The 19,537-nt window shown below is 37.0% G+C and overlaps 1 protein-coding gene across 19 annotated transcripts in view; it reads right to left on the reverse strand.

Annotated features, from left to right (window-relative positions):
• The window catches only part of EPB41 (erythrocyte membrane protein band 4.1), a 318,202-nt gene that overhangs the window by 51,081 nt on the left and 247,584 nt on the right, over nucleotides 1-19,537 (reverse strand). For all 19 annotated transcript variants that reach the window (XM_077150561.1, XM_077150570.1, XM_077150557.1 and 16 more), the window contains one exon: nucleotides 2,276-2,481. In XM_077150561.1, coding sequence (XP_077006676.1) covers nucleotides 2,276-2,481 — 206 coding nt within the window. The remainder of the gene's footprint in view (nucleotides 1-2,275; nucleotides 2,482-19,537) is intronic.

A 19,537-nucleotide genomic window follows, 5' to 3' on the forward strand; every position in this document is an offset into this window, starting at 1 on the left:
GTTAAATCAATCACATTGTATCATTAAGTTCTTACAGAGTCTCATCAATCTGTGGTTTTGACACACTTCTCACACTTGGTAGCATTACTTAGGAGTAGCACATCATTTTACTACCTCCTTCCTCTATGACTGAATGTAAAGAATATAAGATAACACCAAATTTTGTGACACTGTCAAATCATAAGTATATCCAGTTGGAGTACTTTTAACTACCGGGGGTAATTGACAATTTGGGGCTTTTCTATTGTGAATTCCAGCATACTTACAATGTGGCCATTAACAAGTTACTTTACCCCTTTGAGCTTAAGTTTTTTTTATGAATAATACAGAGTTAATGCCTTATTTCATGCAGTTGTGTATGATTAATAATGGTAGCTTTTAATCATTCTATAATACTTAGAGTCCTCGTTTTAATGAATAATGATTTCTTTTTGCTTTGGGTTCTTTAGCAATCCAACAACAGGAGACTGGGAGCCTCTACTTTAATCTAAGAATAAAGGACAAATAACAACAGTAGTTCTGTATATGACTTTATAAACAACATTTAATGAGATGAAGATGTACATGTGGAGAGGTACTACCTCCACACCTTGAGAATAGGCCACATGAATGATTCAAGATGGCAAAAGCCATCTGTGTCTGGCACCAAATTAGTGTTGATGATGAAATTTACATTGTTGCAAGGTTACTGTATTACTACTGTCACTTTATATAATAAATATGGCTTAAGGTAAATGCCATAATTATTTTCTAATTGCTACAAATAAAATCAGCTGAGTCATCCTTTATTCTGTCACTACTATTATAGTAATTGAAGGTTACTATTAGAGTAGTTGAAGGTTATCAGAGGTAACTTCCAGTCTGACTTCAACAAGAATCTCTCAAAACACATATTTCTATAGGAATTCATTGATAGGAAAATCCATACTTGTACTTGAAAGGGGGTGGCATATATCAGGGAGTAATCTCTCCACTCTGAGGAGGTCTCTCATACAAAGGGTATCTATTTCTTCTTCTCTTTTCTGTCTTTTTTTTTTGGTATGCTGTGCAATAGGGATCACCATTCTTTTTCCACATGAATATCCTGTTATCACAGCACCATTTTTCAATTTTTTTTGAGTGCATGAGCCAGAAATCCAACCTGGGTCTCCTGCATGTCAGGCAAGAATTCTACCACTGAACTACCTGTGTAGGGATATCTATGCTTGAAGATACATGTGTCTGTCTTAGAGGCAAAAGGAAAAAAGTAACCTAGCATAAGGCCAGCCAAATCTTTGTTACTCGGGAAGATTCCCCTGGCAACTCCAGTCATCCAACACCTTTCTAGTTAATATAACAAATGGAGAACAGTCAGAGTGCCAGGTGACATATTCTAACACTAAAAACTGAGGTATTCTAACATTAAAAAGGTATTATTGACACTGAACCTGATGGTCAATATAATGAGCATTTTACTAGGCACAAAAATACAAACACCTACCATTTGTTCAATTCTTTTTTTTCTGTGGATTCAAGTTGATCTCAAAGGGCAATAAAAACTGCATGCTGCTATATTTAACAGTTTATTTTTTAGATAACACAGTCATAACAGACCCAGATTGGCCACTGCTCTACCATAAAAGAACTTGATAATGAACTGGCTCTAAAAGAAAAGGATTAATCCATTTGCAAAGGTCAGAGCACTTACTAAAGTCTTATACAGTTTTTAATTTTTCAATGGACATATAAAAACATGATTCTTCTTATGAACACTGATCCTCATAATTTCTGTTGTCAACAGTGAAGCCTGTATTTCCTTCAATAAATACAAACTAGCACCTCAACTTTCTCACATTTTCAAATGTGTTTCAAATGCTTATCAACATATAATTAGTCCAGTAACTGTTACTCTTGGGAAATCTAATTAAACTGATGCTTTTGCAAAATGGTTCAGTAACTGTGGGTACAATCAATTCAGAAATGTAAACAATTTGACAGAATAACCTCTCTTATATGACAGCTTTTCCCCTCTTTGTAAAGTTAGCTTAAGATCTGAACAACTGCATAGATATGTTTTATGTAATATCTGTTCTCTGGTAATTACTGTCCTTATAACATAATTCTACGAAATTATCTTACAGGTTCACGATAGAACACTTCTTTCAGAAAGTACGAGGAATAAATAACTTTGTTATTGTTCTACAAAAATCAATTTATTTGAAAACCTTTCTGGTTAAGGAATTAAGACCTCTAAATCAGAAAGTGAATTAGTTAGGTATTTGGACTTATGACATACCTTCCACACTTCCGTGGGCTCTGGCTCAACTTGCTCAGATGGCACTTCTTCCCTTTTCACTTCAGACTTCACTGTTTCCTTCTGTGTTTTAGAGACCACTGTTTTTTTGACAGAAGCACCTGGGACACTGCCTTCTGTGACCTGACTCTGAGCAATGGCTGGAGCAGAGGTGGGCCGAGGACTTCGGTCTGCTGAATCAACAGCCGCTGCCATATGGGAAAGTGTAAATGGAAAAATAAGTAAAGGTATGAGTCACAGTACTGCTTCAGAGTCACTAGATGAACCAGTTGTGAATCCAGGACACCTATGAGTGTTATGGTATCCAGGAGGTTATCATATAGAAGGTAAAAAATAAATGCTCTGCTAGGTAACTGATGAGAACAAGAAAGCTAAAAATACCCTAAGTAGAAAAGCTAAAATGTGCTAATTATGTTCCATAAATGCTGAATGTGTGTGTATGTGTGTGTAGCATCAAATTAAGAAAAGATATTTAAAACCGATGTTATTAGGTGGCAAGATTATTTAACCTTTGCAATCTGCTAGAAATAAAGGAAATTTTAAGAACCTACAATGTACATTATGGAGGAAAAAATGGATTGTTTTATTTCTTTATGAAATAAAGACCAGCTTATTTATAAACAATTTCAGAATCTAAAATTTATTCTAGGTAAAAAGTATTAGGTTTGATTTCTTCTGTGAAGTCTCTTTGGAATGATTACAAAACAGCTTGATAAATGAATCTTTTGATAAGACACGTACTACTATTCAGTGCTTGTAAGGGCAAATCTTTGAACCAGACACTTTGCTTTTTAACAATAAATCATTTGATTAAAATAACACAAATTAAAATTTTTTGGCCCTCAGTTCTAACCCAAAACAAAACCTTTTGGGTTCTGTCCTACTGCTCTCTCAAAGTCTTTTCAATTTTAATTATTGCTTCTATTCTCAAATATATTTAGGGCTTTAGTTCTCAACTAGATGTGATTTTGTCCCCCAGGGACATTTGGCAATGTTTGAAAACCTTTTAGGTTATCATATTTGAGGACAATGGTAGTGTTACTGGCATCTAGTGGATACAGGCCAAGGATGCTGCTAAGCATCCTACAATACACAAGACAACTCCCACAACAAAGAATTTTCCAGCCCTAAATGCCCATAGTGCTGAGGTTGAGAACCCCTGATGTAGGGAAAAGGTTTTACAAACAATATTAGAGAGAAAGAATAAACAATATTGGCTTAGGATAAAAGCTTGATGTTTTCACAGAGCTAATGGTTGTTTTGGTTTGGACTATTTCACACCTAAGTATTTTTCTTTAATTAATTAATTTATTAATTAAAAAAAAATTAACAACGAACTAAAACACTAACATATAATCATTCTGTTCTACATATATAATCAGTAATTTACAATATCACCACTTAGTTGCATATTCATCATTTCTTAGAACATTTGTATCAATTCAGAAAAAGAAATAAACGAAAACAGAAAAAAAAAGATTATACATAGAAAAACCAATAAGCAAATTTATCTGGAAGAGCAGGGTGCCCCGAATTGCTAAAAACATCTTGAGGAAAAAAAACAAAGCTGGAGGTCTCGCGATGCCGGACTTTAAGGCATATTATGAAGCCACAGTGGTCAAAACAGCATGGTATTGGCATAAAGATAGATATATCGACCAATGGAATAGAATAGAGTGCTCAGATATAGACCCTCTCATCTATGGACACTTGATCTTTGATAAGGCAGTCAAGCCAACTCACCTGGGACAGAACAGTCCCTTCAATAAATGGTGCCTAGAGAACTGGATATCCATATGTAAAAGAATGAAAGAAGACCTGCATCTCACACCTTATACAAAAGTTAACTCAAAATGGATCAAAGATCTAAACATTAGGTCTAAGACCATAAAACAGTTAGAGGAAAATGTAGGGAGATATCTTATGAACCTTACAACTGGAGGTGGTTTTATGGACCTTAAACCTAAAGCAAGAGCACTGAAGAAAGAAAGAAATAAATGGAAGCTCCTCAAAATTAAACACTTTTGTGCATCAAAGAACTTCATCAAGAAAGTAGAAAGACAGCCTACACAATGGGAGATAATATTTGGAAATGACATATCAGATAAAGGTCTAGTATCCAGAATATATAAAGAGATTGTTCAACTCAACAACAAAAAGACAGCCAATCCAATTACAAAATGGGAAAAAGACTTGAACAGACACCTCTCAGAAGAGGAAATACGGATGGCCAAGAGGCACATGAAGAGATGCTCAATGTCCCTGGCCATTAGAGAAATGCAAATCAAAACCACAATGAGATATCACCTCACACCCACCAGAATGGCCATTATCAACAAAACAGAAAATGACAAGTGCTGGAGAGGATGCGGAGAAACAGGCACACTTATCCACTGTTGGTGGGAATGTCAAAGGGTGCAACCACTGTGGAAGGCAGTTTGGCGGTTCCTCAAAAAGCTGAATATAGAATTGCCATACGACCCAGCAATACCATTGCTAGGTATCTACTCAAAGGACTTAAGGGCAAAGACACAAACGGACATTTGCACACCAATGTTTATAGCAGCGTTATTTACAATTGCAAAGAGATGGAAACAGCCAAAATGTCCATCAACAGAAGAGTGGCTAAATAAACTGTGGTATATACATACGATGGAATATTATGCAGCTTTAAGACAGGATAAACTTATGAAGCATGTAATAAAATGGATGGACCTAGAGAATATTATGCTGAGTGAGTCCAGCCAAAAACTAAAGGACAAATACTGTATGGTCCCACTGATGTGAACCGACATTCGAGAATAAACTTGGAATATGTCATTGGTAACAGAGTCCAGCAGGAGTTAGAAACAGGGTAAGATAATGGGTAATTGAAGCAGAAGGGATACAGACTGTGCAACAGGACTAGATACAAAAACTCAAAAATGGACAGCACAATAATACCTAATTGTAAAGTAATCATGTTAAAACACTGAATGAAGCTGCATCTGAGCTATAGGGTTTTTTTTTGTTGTTGTTTTTTACTATTATTACTACTTTTATTTCTTTTCTCTATATTAACATTTTATATCTTTTTCTGTTGTGTTGCTAGTTCCTCTAAACCGATGCAAATGTACTAAGAAACGATGATCATGCATCTATGTGATGATGTTAAGAATTACTGAGTGCATATGTAGAACGGTATGATTTCTAAATGTTGTGTTAATTTCTTTTTTTTCTTTCTTTCCGTTAATAAAAAAAAATAAAAATAAATAAAAAAAAAAAGATTATACATACCAAACCCTTACCACTCGCTTTCATTGATCACTAGCATTTAAGTCTAAACTTATTTTAACATTTGTTCCCCCTATTATTTATTTTTATTCCATATGTTTTACTCATCTGTTGACAATGTGGATAAAAGGAGCATCAGACACAAGGTTTTCACAATCACACAGTCACATTGTGAAAACTATATCATTATTCAATCATCATCAAGAAACGTGGCTACTAGAACACAGCTCTACATTTTCAGGCAGTTCCCTCCAGCCTCTCCATTACATCTTGAATAATAAGGTGATATCTACTTAATGCGTAAGAAGAACCTCCACGATAAAATCTCAACTCTGTTTGGAATCTCTCAGCCATTGACACTGTCTCATCTCACTCTTCCCCATTTTGGTCGAGAAGGTTTTCTCAATCCCTTGATGCTGAGTCTCAGCTCATTGTAGGGTTTCCCTCAATCCCTTGATGTTGAGTTTCAGCTCATTCTAGGATTTCTGTCCCATGTTGCCAGGAAGGTCCAACCCCCTGGGAGTCGTGTCCCACATAGACAGGGGGAGGGTGGTGAGTTTGCTTGTTGTGTTGGCTGGAGAGAGAGGCCACATCTGAGCAACAACAGAGGCGCTCTTGGGGGTGACTCTTAGGCCTAAATTTTAACTAGACTTGACCTATCCTTTTTGGGGTTAAGTTTCATATGAACAAACCCCAACACTTGGGGCTCAGCCTATAGCTTTGGTTGTTAGCACTGCTTGTGAGAATATCAAGAATTCAACTTGGGGAAGTTGAATTTCTCCCTATTCTCACCATTCCCCAAAGGGGACTTGGCAAATACTTTTCCATTCACTGATCCAATCACTCTGGGATTCATTGGGGCATCACTCTGGACAAACCAACAAAATCTCATGTCCTACCCAAGATTCAAAATACTTATGGTCACACCTAAGTTTTAATAGCTTACTCCAAAACAATTACTCAGACATTTCTTAATGGTTTTTATTTTCACTCTTTCAGAGACTGTGTTGGTTTGAAAATATTATGTACCCTAGAAAAACCATGTTTTAATCCTGATTCAGTTTTGTGAGAACCATTGTTTCTTTTAATCCTGATTCAACACTATAATCTGGAAATTTCTGATTAGATTATCTCTATGGCGATGTGACACGCCCAATTGTGGGTGTGACCTTTGATTAGATGGAGATGTGACTCCACCCATTCCTGGTGGGTCTTGATTAGATTACTGGAATCCTTTAAAAGAGAAAACATTTTAGAGAGTCAGAAATGTCAGAAACAACAGAAGTCTCAGAGTTGATAGAAATTTCACAGCAGAGCTGACACAGTGTGGAAGCATGGAGAACAGAGACACGGATGTTTGGAGATGCTTGGAGCCCAGCAGATGTTGTCATGAAATGTTAAGCAAGCCAGAACCTGGAGAAAACCAAGGGAAGCCAAAAGATGAAAGCCAGTCCTGGAGAAGTAAAGTCAGGAATCTCTACAGGAACAGAGGCTAAATGGAGCCCAGCAGCAAAGGATCAGCAGATGCCAGCAACACATGTGACTACACAGCTGACAAAGGTGTTCCTGAACCATCAGCCCTACTTGTTGGTGCCTTAATTTGGACACTTTTGCTTCCTTAGAACTAGAAACTTGTAACTTACTAAATACACCCTTTTAAAATCCTTTCCAGTGCTGATATATTACATTCTGGCAGCCAGCAAACTAAAACAGTGACTAAAAGAAAATGTCTATTCCTTTTATAGTAAAACCTTACTTACCTGTTAGAGTCTAGGAATGAAGGTATTTTTCCCATGATTTAATTTTCTGATAATGAATCATTATGCTTTCATGTACTGAGACTTCCAGATTTTAATAATTTTAAATGGGAATATTTACAATTTTTGTCATATACTTTCCTATCTTCTTAAACTGAGTATACCAAACATAACTTATCCTGATAAATTTAGACTCATAAACGGTAAGGATTGGGCAAAACAAAGGCATTCCATGTATCAGAATAGATAAAAAAATTTAAATTCACAGATACTTTTATATATACAACGTCAAGAAAGAAATACTCATTCTCCTATATTGGTCTCCAGTGAGAAGAATTATTTCTTGGAGGGAGAATAGCAGAAGAACAAGAATCTATTTTATCTTTCAGTGAAAAATCTGTGGGCGCTTCCAAGTCCCTTCTACTCACAGATGTTGAAAACCAGTCAATGCATGAATGGCATATGGCAGACCAAATCTAACAACACAGGAAAATGTGACAAAATATTTTGCTCACAGTTGTGTTAAAGTAACATCATACATGTCTATTCACACCTCCTCTCAAAGAATTAATTTAACTCTGCCTGGCAACATGAAACATAGCCCATGCTTTCACCATGTGTTATTTTGCCAATTGCATTTGGTTTCAATCCAACACTAATATTGCAGAGCCAAATGATTTGTCTTCAGAATTCCTAGCCCCAGCAATCTGTACTGTATGTGGGAAAGTAGGCATGAGTTTGGAAACTGGAATTTAGAAACAGAAGCAGAAACAGAGTTAAAGAGGTTGGAAAAATTATGACATTACAAGGAAAAGCCCTGACTGTGGAAGGCAGTGTGTAACAGAGGCAAAAACCAAATCACAAGTCTTGCTTTGAGCTCACTTTAGTCACACAAAGTAGTGTGACCTAGGGCAAGCACCTTAATCTTATAAAAATCAGTTCCCTCATTTAAAATATGAAAGATATCAATTCTATAGGATAGATGAGGAAGGCATAATCAATGGATATAAAAATGCATTTAAAAACCCTAAATATCTAAATATTAATAACTTTTTTGATTTTTTTATTAATCAAAAAAAAGAAAAGAAATTAACACAACATTTAGAAATCATTCCATTCTACATATGCACTCAGTAATTCTTAGTATCATCACATAGATGTATGATCATCATTTCTTAGTACATTTGCATTGATTTAGGAAAAGAACTAGCAAAACAGCAGAAAAAGATATAGAATGTTAATATAGAAAAGAGAATTAAAATAATAATAATAATAAAAAAATATATATATATAAAAAAAGGAAAAAGAAAAAAAACCAAAACAAAAGATACAAACAAACAAACAAACAAAAAACTATAGTTCAGGTGCAGCTTCATTCAGTGTTCCAACATAGTTACATTACACTTAGGTATTATTGTGCTGTCTATTTTTGAGTTTTTGTATCTAGTCCTGTTGCACAGTCTGTATCGCTTCAGCTCCAATTACCCATTATCTTACCCTGTTTCTAACTCCTGCTGGTCTCTGTTACCAATGATATATTCCAAGTTGATTCTTGAATGTCGGTTCACAACAGTGGGACCATACAGTATTTGTCCTTTAGTTTTTGGCTAGACTCACTCAGCATAATGTTCTCTAGGTCCATCCATGTTATTATATGCTTCATAAGTTTAGTCTGTCTTAAAGCTGCATAATATTCCATCGTAGGTATACGCCACAGTTTGTTTAGCCACTCGTCTGTTGATGGACATTTTGGCTGTTTCCATCTTTTTCCAATTGTAAATAATGCTGCTATAAACACTGGTGTGCAAATGTCCGTCTGTGTCTTTGCCCTTAAGTCCTTTGAGTAGATACCTAGCAGTGGTATTGCTGGGTCGTAATCCATTCTGCCAGTCTATGTCTTTTGATTGGGGAATTCAGTCCATTAACTTTTAGTGTTATTACTGTTTGGATAATATTTTCCTCTACCATTTTGGCTTTTGTATTATATATATCATATCTGATTTTCCTTCTTTCTACACTTTACTCCATACCTCTCTCTTCTGTCTTTTCATATCTGACTCTAGTGCTCCCTTTAGTATTTCTTGCAGAGCTGGACTCTTGGTCACAAATTCTCTCAGTGACTTTTTGTCTATAAATGTTTTAATTTCTCCTTCATTTTTGAAGGACAATTTTGCTGGATATAGAAGTCTTGGTTGGCAGTTTTTCTCTTTTAGCAATTTAAATATATCATCCCACTATCTTCTAGCTTCCATGGTTTCTGCTGAGAAATCTACACATAGTCTTACTGGGTTTCCCTTGTATGTGATGGATTGTTTTTCTCTTGCTGCTTTCAAGATCCTCTCTTTCTCTTTGACCTCTGACATTCTGACTAGTAAGTGTCTTGGAGAACGCCTATTTGGGTCTATTCTCTTTGGGTGCGCTGCACTTCTTGGATCTGTAAATTTAGGTCTTTCATAAGAGTTGGGAAATTTTCAGTGATAATTTCTTCCATTAGTTTTTCTCCTCCTTTTCCCTTCTCTTCTCCTTCTGGGACACCCACAACACGTATATTTGTGCGCTTCATATTGTCATTCAGTTCCCTGATCCCCTGCTCAAGTTTTTCCATTCTTTTCCCTATAGTTTCTGTTTCGTTTTGGAATTCAGATGTTCCATCCTCCAGTTCACTAATTGTAGCTTCTGTCTCTTTAAATCTACCATTGTAGGTATCCATTGTTTTTTCCATCTTTTCTACTTTGTCCTTCACTCCCATAAGTTCTGTGATTTGTTTTTTCAGATTTTCTATTTCTTCTTTTTGTTCAGCCCATGTCTTCTTCATGTCCTCCCTCAATTTATTGATTTGGTTTTTGAAGAGGTTTCCATTTCTGTTCGTATATTCAGCATTAGTTGTCTCAGCTCCTGTATCTCATTTGAACTATTGGTTTGTTCCTTTGACTGGGCCATATCTTCAATTTTCCAAGCGTGATTCGTTATTTTCTGCTGGTGTCTGGGCATTTGATCAGATTTCCCTGGGTGTGGGACCCGGCTGGTTGAAAGGTTTTTCTGTGAAATCTCTGGGCTCTGTTTTTCTTTTCCTGCCCAGTAGGTGGCGCTCGTGGTGCTCGTCTGTCTGCGGGTCCCACCAGTAAAAGATGCTGTGGCTCCTTTAACTTGCCAATCCGAATCTCGCAGTCGGCCTGGGAAACCGCGCATGGAGGGGGGGTCGCCGGCCACCGCGGCTTGGGGGAGTGCCGGTCCAAATTGCCCAGCTGGCCTGAGATGCCAAGCGTGGCGGGAGGGCCCCGCTATCTAACGTTCCCAGTCAGACCGGGAAGCCACGTGTGTGGAAGGGACCCCAGTCGCCAGCCGCCCCGGCCCGGGAAAGCGTGCGCCCCTCGGGTATCTCACCGCAGCGGATTCTCCCTGCCCATTCAGCCGTTCCAGAATGGGGTACGCTGTCTTTTTGGTCTCTGTCATGGCTCCAGGAGCTGTTTCGTATTGTTTCTGTTTCTTTAGTTGCTGTTCTGGAGGAGGAACTAAGACCCGCGCGTCTTACTAAGCTGCCATCTTCTCCGGAAGTCCAATATTAATAACTTTTAATGTTGTACCTAAGTTCTTAAATTCCTCTGGTTCTGGGTTAACATCATTTCAAGAATATGTTGGGCAAAAATTAATTATGTGTACATTGTCGTGCAATTCAAGTGAAAGCTAGCACCTGGGAGCCCTGAAGAACCGCAAAATTTCTGTTCTCAATAAGAAAACTGCAAACATGGATGACAGAGAATCATGGTAGCAATTATATTGTTTAAAAAAAAACAGTTATATTGATGTATAATTCATATATGACAATTCATCCATTTACTGTATATAATTCAATGCTTTTTTAGTATACTCCCTGGGTTGTGGGTAGTGATTAAGATGTTTTGGGCTCTTTACTTTTATTAATTCATTTGTTAGCTTTTATAAGATTTTGGTGTATATAGAGGACACTTAAGTTTAAAAATTCATTATCTCTCATTTCTAAAGGTCTACTTAAAGAAGAGTGCTGGTGGTAACAACCTTACGGACACATTAAACATCAGTATTATATTGCTCTTGGTTGACAACAGCCAAAACTTAGACAGTTATATGATAGAGCAGTAAAGAGTAACACTCAAAACCATCATTCTGATTAAAAGGAGCCTTAAATTCTAGTCTAGCTCAGTTACTTTCTAGTGTAATTCCTGGCATACAACAGGTATGCAATGTATCCAGTGGTCCCATTACCAGAGGGTCCACATGAACCATCTGTGGATCTTGAAAAATAAATAGAAAAGCCCAGCCAATGCTCAGGTCCACCTCAGACATATGAGTCAGAATATCTAAGAATGATGCCTAGACATGAGTTTTCCTTTAAAACTCCAAAGATGATAGGGATGTACTCCCCTGGGGAGAATCACTACAAACCCTACTCACAGAATGAATGTATTACCTAGTTAGTTGTGTGATGATAGTAAATAACATAAATTTTTAATTTTCTTGCCCTAGTTTCCTTGTGAGTAAAACAAGAATTCCTAAGTGTTTCTTTGTGGTATTAAATAGGAATATATAGGCATGACTTGAAAAGCAAAAAGTGAAACAAAAATGTAAGCTGAAAAATTCTTGTCGTCATTATTAGTTATCCTTACGATTTATCATTCTACCATATAAAATGGGATCTAAACTAGTTTTAGGTCTCCAGTTGGTAAAGTGGATGCTCTGAGCAGCAGACATCAAAGAATGAGAAAGGGAATGCTCATTTGTATTATTCAAATGAGGTTCCTTATAAAGCAATTCTTATAACTGTTTCCCTAATATACTATCTCTAGCTTAGAGGATTATATTAATCTAAAAAGAAACAGGACCCTGAATAAGGAAAAATCTCTTTATAAGGAGGACAGATAGAAATCTAGGAAAAAGAGAGAAAAAATGTTTCCATTCCCCAGTTCTTATACTGAGAAGATAAGATAGCACACAGAGAAACAGAAGGCATTTGAAAACAAAACTGTATAAAACATTTGTTTTAGTGTATGTGCAATTCAGTTGTTTAAAAGATAATATAAGGTGGGTAATGGTGGCTCCGTAGCAGAGATCCGTAGCAATGCCCGAGATCTGTGTTTGTTTGCTGGTGCCTGCTCTGTTAAAAAAAAACGGATAATATATATAAAGTGCTATATCAGTGCCTAAAACATACTAAGTGTTCAATAAATACTGACCATTAATATATTTTATTCTCCCCCTTCTACAAAAAAGAAGTCATCATGGTGGTGAATAAATAGCACTGGTCCGGGAGAAAAGTCCTAGATTATACTTCTAATTTTGTCACTAATAGCTCACTAACTAGCTGTGTAACTTGAGTTACTCTGTATGAACTAATGAACACTGGTGGGCATCCATTTCAAGAAATTAGAAAAATCAGTTCAATAAAAGTAGAAAAAAATACTAAAGATATGAGGTGGAATGAATTAAATTTTAAAACGTATAAAAGGAAAAAACAAGAAAACTGAAAGTCGGTTCTTTGAAAAATTATTAAAATCTAGCAAGACCGTTTAAGGAAAAAAAAAAGACATAAATTACCAATATAAGGAAAGCAGAAAGGGACTATTGCTATAATTTAAAGATATTAAAAAGATAGTAAGTGGATATTATGCCAACTTTATGCCAATAAATGTGAAAATTTAGATTAAATGGGTATTTCCTAGAAAACACAACTTACCAAAACTGAAACAAGAATTAATACCACTTAATAGTTCTTTATCTAGTAAAGAAATTGAATCAGTAAGGAAAACCTTCCCACAAAGAAATCTTTAAGCCCAGATGGCTTAATTTGTGAATTCTTCCAAACAGAGCTAAAACAAGAATCAGTTTCCAATTGTTAAACCCACTTTACATTTTTTGGAGTAAATCCAATTTGGTCACAGTATGTCTTTCTTTTAAGGACATTTCAGGATTTTTGGAACTATTTTCATAAGAGAGATATTCCTGTAATTTTCCTCTTATAATGTGATCAGGTTTTAGTACCAAATTTATGCTGGCCTCGTAAAAAGGGTTGAGAAGAATTTCCTCTTTTTCTGTTCTCTGGAAGAGTTTGCATAAGAATAGTTATTTGGATGGAAACTGACAAGCTGATTCTTAAATATATGAGGAAATGCCAAGGGTCAAAAATAGCCAAGACACATTATGCCAAAACTAAATGTCAACAGGTGGGGGCAAGGGGGAGGGGTTTGGATTCTTTGTGGCAGAAAAGGAAATGTCTTCATATAGATTATGGTGGTGAAGGTATGTCTATTTACTTAGATTGGATTGTATGATGAGTGGATAAAACTTTTTAAATGAACAGACAGAAACAAGTACTAGAGAAAATGTGGACAAAGAGATGTACCTATTCACTGTCATTAGGGAAACTGAGAGGTAAATCCACTCGGATGGCAGTGTGGTGGTTTACAGGAGACAAGGGGTCGGGTTGCTATATAATCCTGCAACCTCGTTGCTCAGTATATACCTGGAGGAACTGAGTGTGGGGACACGAATGGATATTTGCACACTGGTGTAGTGTGCAATGGTGGCAGTGCTCAGGATTCACAATGGATGGAGGTGGCCTAAGGGTACAATGACAGAAGAAGGGGGAACTGTGGGGTATACATACAATGGACTACTGACCAGCCACAAGAAGGAGTGAAGTTGTGGGGCATGCAACTAGGTAAATGAACCTTAAGGATTGTATGTTGAATGAAATTTCAAAAACAAAAAGACAAATATTATTATGCCTCACTCATATGGATTAACTATAATATATAACCTAGGTGAATTTAAATTGAGAGCATGAGTTATCAGGTTGGGGCCTATTGTAAAGGGTCCTAGATTGTAAGCTCTTACAGCAGTCACGTGTATTCAGGAGTTGTAATTATTATTTCTAAATTCTGAGATACAGAGCTGTTTGTATATAACCTGGTCATTCCCAGAAACTTTGGGTATTTATGTGATGCCTGAGACTCAGAGTTAGTGCTCTGAAGCTATGAAAGTCAGCACTACCCCACACAGGAACTGTTTAAAAAGTTGAAAAACGGATCAGACTTCAACTAGAGATATGAATGAAGCTGATCTGGATAGGACTAATGTAAATCAGAATACTGGCACAGGAGAGGCCAAAATGGCGGCTTAGCAAGGTGCGCGTTTTAGTTTATCCTCCAGAACAACTACTAAATAACCAGAAACAGTACAGAACAGTCCCCAGAGCCATGACAGTGACCGGACACAGAGCGTGCCCTAGTCTGGACCAGCTGGACCGGCTGCAAGTCTCCCCAGAACCGTGAGTTCCCCAAGCCACAGCGGCCCTCCCCCACAGGCGGCTTCCCAGAGGGAAAGGAAAGACACTCTAACAGTAGCAGGGCCTGAGTCCAACCAAACACCAATTGTGGCATTAATTAACAAAATCTGACTACTAAAAATAGGCTCCCAATCAGGCGAACCTGGTCAAGGTGGAGGCCGCTTATTGGGCTAACCAAAAAAGAGGAAAAGGGATGAAATGGAGGTTTTTGTGGCTGTCTCTACAGAGGCTTGGCTGCCTCTGGATTCAGCGGTGAGACTGCTCAGGCCGCACCTGCCCCAGGCATAGGCAGAAACAGACTGCTTTCAGGGCTGTCTCCCACTTGTGCCTTCCCCAGGGGAGGGGTGAAGCCCAACTCAGGTGGAATCCCTCTCTCAAGGAATTCAGAACCTAGGGCTTGGCAGTTTAAAGCCGTTAAAACTAGCCTACAACCTCTCCTCTGTCTCCACCACGCCCCCAGCAGGGAGAGTCTTCCAAACTTAAAGATGCCACAACATCTTTTGCTGGTGGGACCCGCAGGCAAACAAGCACCACATACTGGGCAGGATAAGAAAAACAGAGCCCAGAGACTTCACAGGAAAGTCTTTTAACCTGCTGGGTCTCACCCTCAGGGAAAACTGATGCAGGTGACTCCTTCCCCTGATAGGAAGCCAGTTTACTCGGGGAAAACCTGGCTGGAGTCTATATTACCTATGTAGACCTTCCTAAGGGTGGGGAGGGAAAAGGCACCTTACAAGTAGGACAAGAAACAAGAACGGAAAAATTATCCTCTGTTAAACAAAACCTAAGCTAGAGGTCCAGAAAAAGCTGAACTGAAGGTCAAAGAACAGATAGACAACAAACTCATCTAGCAAGAAAACCCTAGGTAAGAGAAGTGAAAGCAATCTCCAGAATAAACTAATTAAGGTAATTAAATGTATAGATGCCAGCAAAAAATAACAAATAACACCAGGAAAACTGAAGATATGGTCCAGTCAAAGGAACAAACCAATAGTTCAAATGAGATACAGGAGCTGAAACAATTAATTCAGAATATACGAACAGACATGAAAATCTCATCAAAAACCAAATCAATGAATTGAGGGAGGATATGAAGAAGGCAAGGAATGAACAAAAAAAGAAATGGAAAGTCTGAAAAAACAAATCACAGAACTTATGGGAATGAAAGACACAGTAGAAGAGATGAAAAAAACCATGGAAACCTACAATGGTAGATTTCAAGAGACAGAGGTTAGGATTAGTGAACTGGAGGATGGAACATCTGAAATCCAAAAAGAAGCAGAAACTACAGGGAAAAGAATGGAAAAATATGAGGAGGGACGCAGGAAATTGAATGATAATATGAAGCACACAAATATACGTGTTGTGGGTGTCCCGGAAGGAGAAGAGAAGGGAAAAGGAGGAGAAAAACTAATGGAAGAAATTATCACTGAAAATTTCCCAACTCTTATGAAAGACCTAAAATTACAGATCCAAGAAGTACAGTGCAACCCAAAGAGAATAGATCCAAATAGACATTCTCCAAGACACTTACTAGTCAGAATGTCAGAGGTCAAAGAGAAAGAGAGGATCTTGAAAGCAGCAAGAGAAAAGCAATCCATCACATACAAGGGAAACCCAATAAGACAATGTGTAGATTTCTCAGCAGAAACCATGAAGGCGAGAAGACAGTGGGATGATATATTTAAATTACTAAAAGAGAAAAGCTGCCAACCCAGAATTCTATACCCAGCAAAATTGTCCTTCAAAAATGAGGGAGAAATTAAAACATTTTCAGACAAAAAATCACTGAGAGAATTTGTGACCAAGAGACCAGCTCTGCAAGAAATACTAAAGGGAACACTAGAGACAGATACGAAAAGACAGAAGAGAGAGGTGTGGAGAAGAGTGTAGAAAGAAGGAAAATTAGATATGATACATAAAACACAAAAGGCAAAATGGTAAAAGAAAGTACTACCTATACAGTAATAACACTAAATGTTAATGGATTGAACTCCCCAATCAAAAGACATAGACTGGCAGAATGGATTAAAAACAGGATCCTTCTATATGCTGTCTAGAGGAAACACATCTTAGACCCAAAGATAAACATAGGTTGAAAGTGAAAGGTTAGGAAAAGATATTCCATGCAAATAACAACCAGAAAAGAACAGGAGTAGCTATACTAATATCCAACAAATTATACTCCAAACGTAAAACAGTTAAAAGAGACAAAGAAGGATACTATGTACTAATAAAAGGAGCAATTCAACATGAAGACATAACAATCATAAATATTTATGCACCGAACCAGAATGCCACAAAATACGTGAGGCAAATACTGCAAACACTGAAAAGGGAAATAGGCACATCTACCATAATAGTTGGAGACTTCAATTCCCCACTCTCATCAATGGACAGAACATATAGACAAAGGATCAATAAAGAAACAGAGAATTTGAATATTATAATAAATGAGCTACACCTAACAGACATTTACAGGACATTACATCCCACAACAGCAGGATACACCTTTTTCTCAAGTGATCATGGATCATTCTCAAACATAGACCATATGCTGAGTCACAAAGCAAGTCTCAACAAATTTAAAAAGACTGAAATCATACACAACACTTTCTCAGATCATAAAGGAATGAAGTTGGAAATCAATAATCGGTAGAGCGCCAGAAAATTCACAAATATGTGGAGGCTCAACAACACACCCTTAAACAACCAGTGGGTCAAGGAATAAATTACAAGAGAAATCAGTAAATATCTCGAGGCAAATGAAAATGAAAATACAACATATCAAAACTTATGGGATGCAGCAAAGGCAGTGCTAAGAGGGAAATTTATTGCCCTAAATGCCTATATCAAAAAAGAAGAAAGGGCAAAAATTCAGGAATTAACTGTCTATTTGGAAGAACTGGAGAAAGAACAGCAAACCAACCCCAAAGCAAGAAAAAGGAAAGAAATAACAAAGATTAGAGCAGAAATAAATGAAATTGAGAACATGAAAACAATTGAGAAAACCAATAAAACGAGAAGTTGGCTCTATGAGAAAATCAATAAGATTGATGGGCCCTTAGCAAAATTGACAAAAAGAAGAAGAGAGAGGACGCAAATAAATAAGATCAGAAATGGAAGAGGAGACATAACCACCGGCCCCACAGAAATAAAGGAGGAAATAACAGGATACTATGAACAACTTTATACTAATAAATACAACAATGTAGATGAAATGGACAAGTTCCTAGAAAGGCATGAACGATTTGACTCAAAAAGAAATAGATGACCTCAACAAACCAATCACAAGTAAAGAAATTGATCAGTCATTAAAAAGCTTCCCAAAAAGAAAAGTCCAGGACTAAACAGCTTCACATGTGAATTCTACCAAACATTCCAGAAAGAATTAGTACCAACCCTGCTCAAACTCTTCAAAAAAACTGAAGTGGAGGGAAAGCTACCTAGTTCATTCTATGAAGCCGACATCACCCTCACACCAAAACCAGGCAAAGATATTACAAAAAAAGAAAATTACAGACCAATCTCTCTAATGAATATAGATGCAAAAATCCTCAACAAAATTCTAGCAAACCGAATACAGCAACACATTAAAAGAATTATACATCATGACCAAGTAGGATTCATCCCAGGTATGCAAGGATGGTTCAACAGAAGAAAATCAATTAATGTAATACAACATATCAACAAATCAAAGCAGAAAAATCACATGATCATCTCAATTGAAGCAGAGAAGGCATTTGACAAAATTCAACATCCTTTACTGCTAAAAACACTTCAAAGGATAGGAATTCAAGGGAACTTCCTTAAAATGATAAAGGGAATATATGAAAAACCCACAGCTAATATCATCCTCAATGGGGAAAAATTGAAAACTTTCCCCCTAAGATCAGGAACAAGACAAGGATGTCCACTATCACCACTGTTATTCAACATTGTGTTCGAAGTTCTAGCCAGAGCAATTAGACAAGAAAAAGAAATACAAGGCATCAAAATTGGAAAGGAAGAAGTAAAACTATCACTGTTTGCAGATGATATGATACTATACGTCGAAAACCCGGAAAAATCCACAGCAAAACTACTAGAACTAATAAATGAGTACAGCAAAGTGGTAGGTTACAAGAACAACATTCAAAAATCTGCAGTGTTTCTATACACTAGTAAGAAAAATCTGAGGAGGAAATCATGAAACGAATTCCATTTGCAATTGCAACTAAAAGAATAAAATACTTAGGAGTAAATTTAACTAAAGAGACAAAAGACCTATACAAAGAAAACTATAAGAAACTGTTAAAAGAAATCACAGAAGACCTAAATAGATGGAAGGGCATACCGTGTTCATGGATGGGAAGACTAAAGATAGTTAAGATGTCAATTCTACCTAAATTGATTTACAGATTCAACGCAATACCAATCAAAATCCTAACAACTTACTTTTGAAAAATAGAAAAACCAATAAGCAAATTTATCTGGAAGGGCAGGGTGCCCCGAATTGCTAAAAGTATCTTGAAGAAAAAAAACAAAGCTGGAGGTCTCACACTGTCTGACTTTAAGGCATATTATGAAGCCACAGTGGTCAAAACAGCATGGTACTGGCATAAAGATAGATATATTGACCAATGGAATTGAATAGAGTGCTCAGATATAGACCCTCTCATCTATGGACATTTGATCTTTGATAAGGCAGTCAAGCCAACTCACCTGGGACAGAACAGTCTCTTCAATAAATGGTGCCTAGAGAACTGGATATCCATATGCAAAAGAATGAAAGAGGACCGGTATCTCACACCCTATACAAAAGTTAACTCAAAATGGATCAAAGATCTAAACATTAGGTCTAAGACCATAAAACAGAGGAAAATGTAGGGAGATATCTTATAAATTTCATAA

Source organism: Tamandua tetradactyla, chromosome 2 (genome assembly GCF_023851605.1).
Source record: "Tamandua tetradactyla isolate mTamTet1 chromosome 2, mTamTet1.pri, whole genome shotgun sequence".
Taxonomy (NCBI): domain Eukaryota; kingdom Metazoa; phylum Chordata; class Mammalia; order Pilosa; family Myrmecophagidae; genus Tamandua; species Tamandua tetradactyla.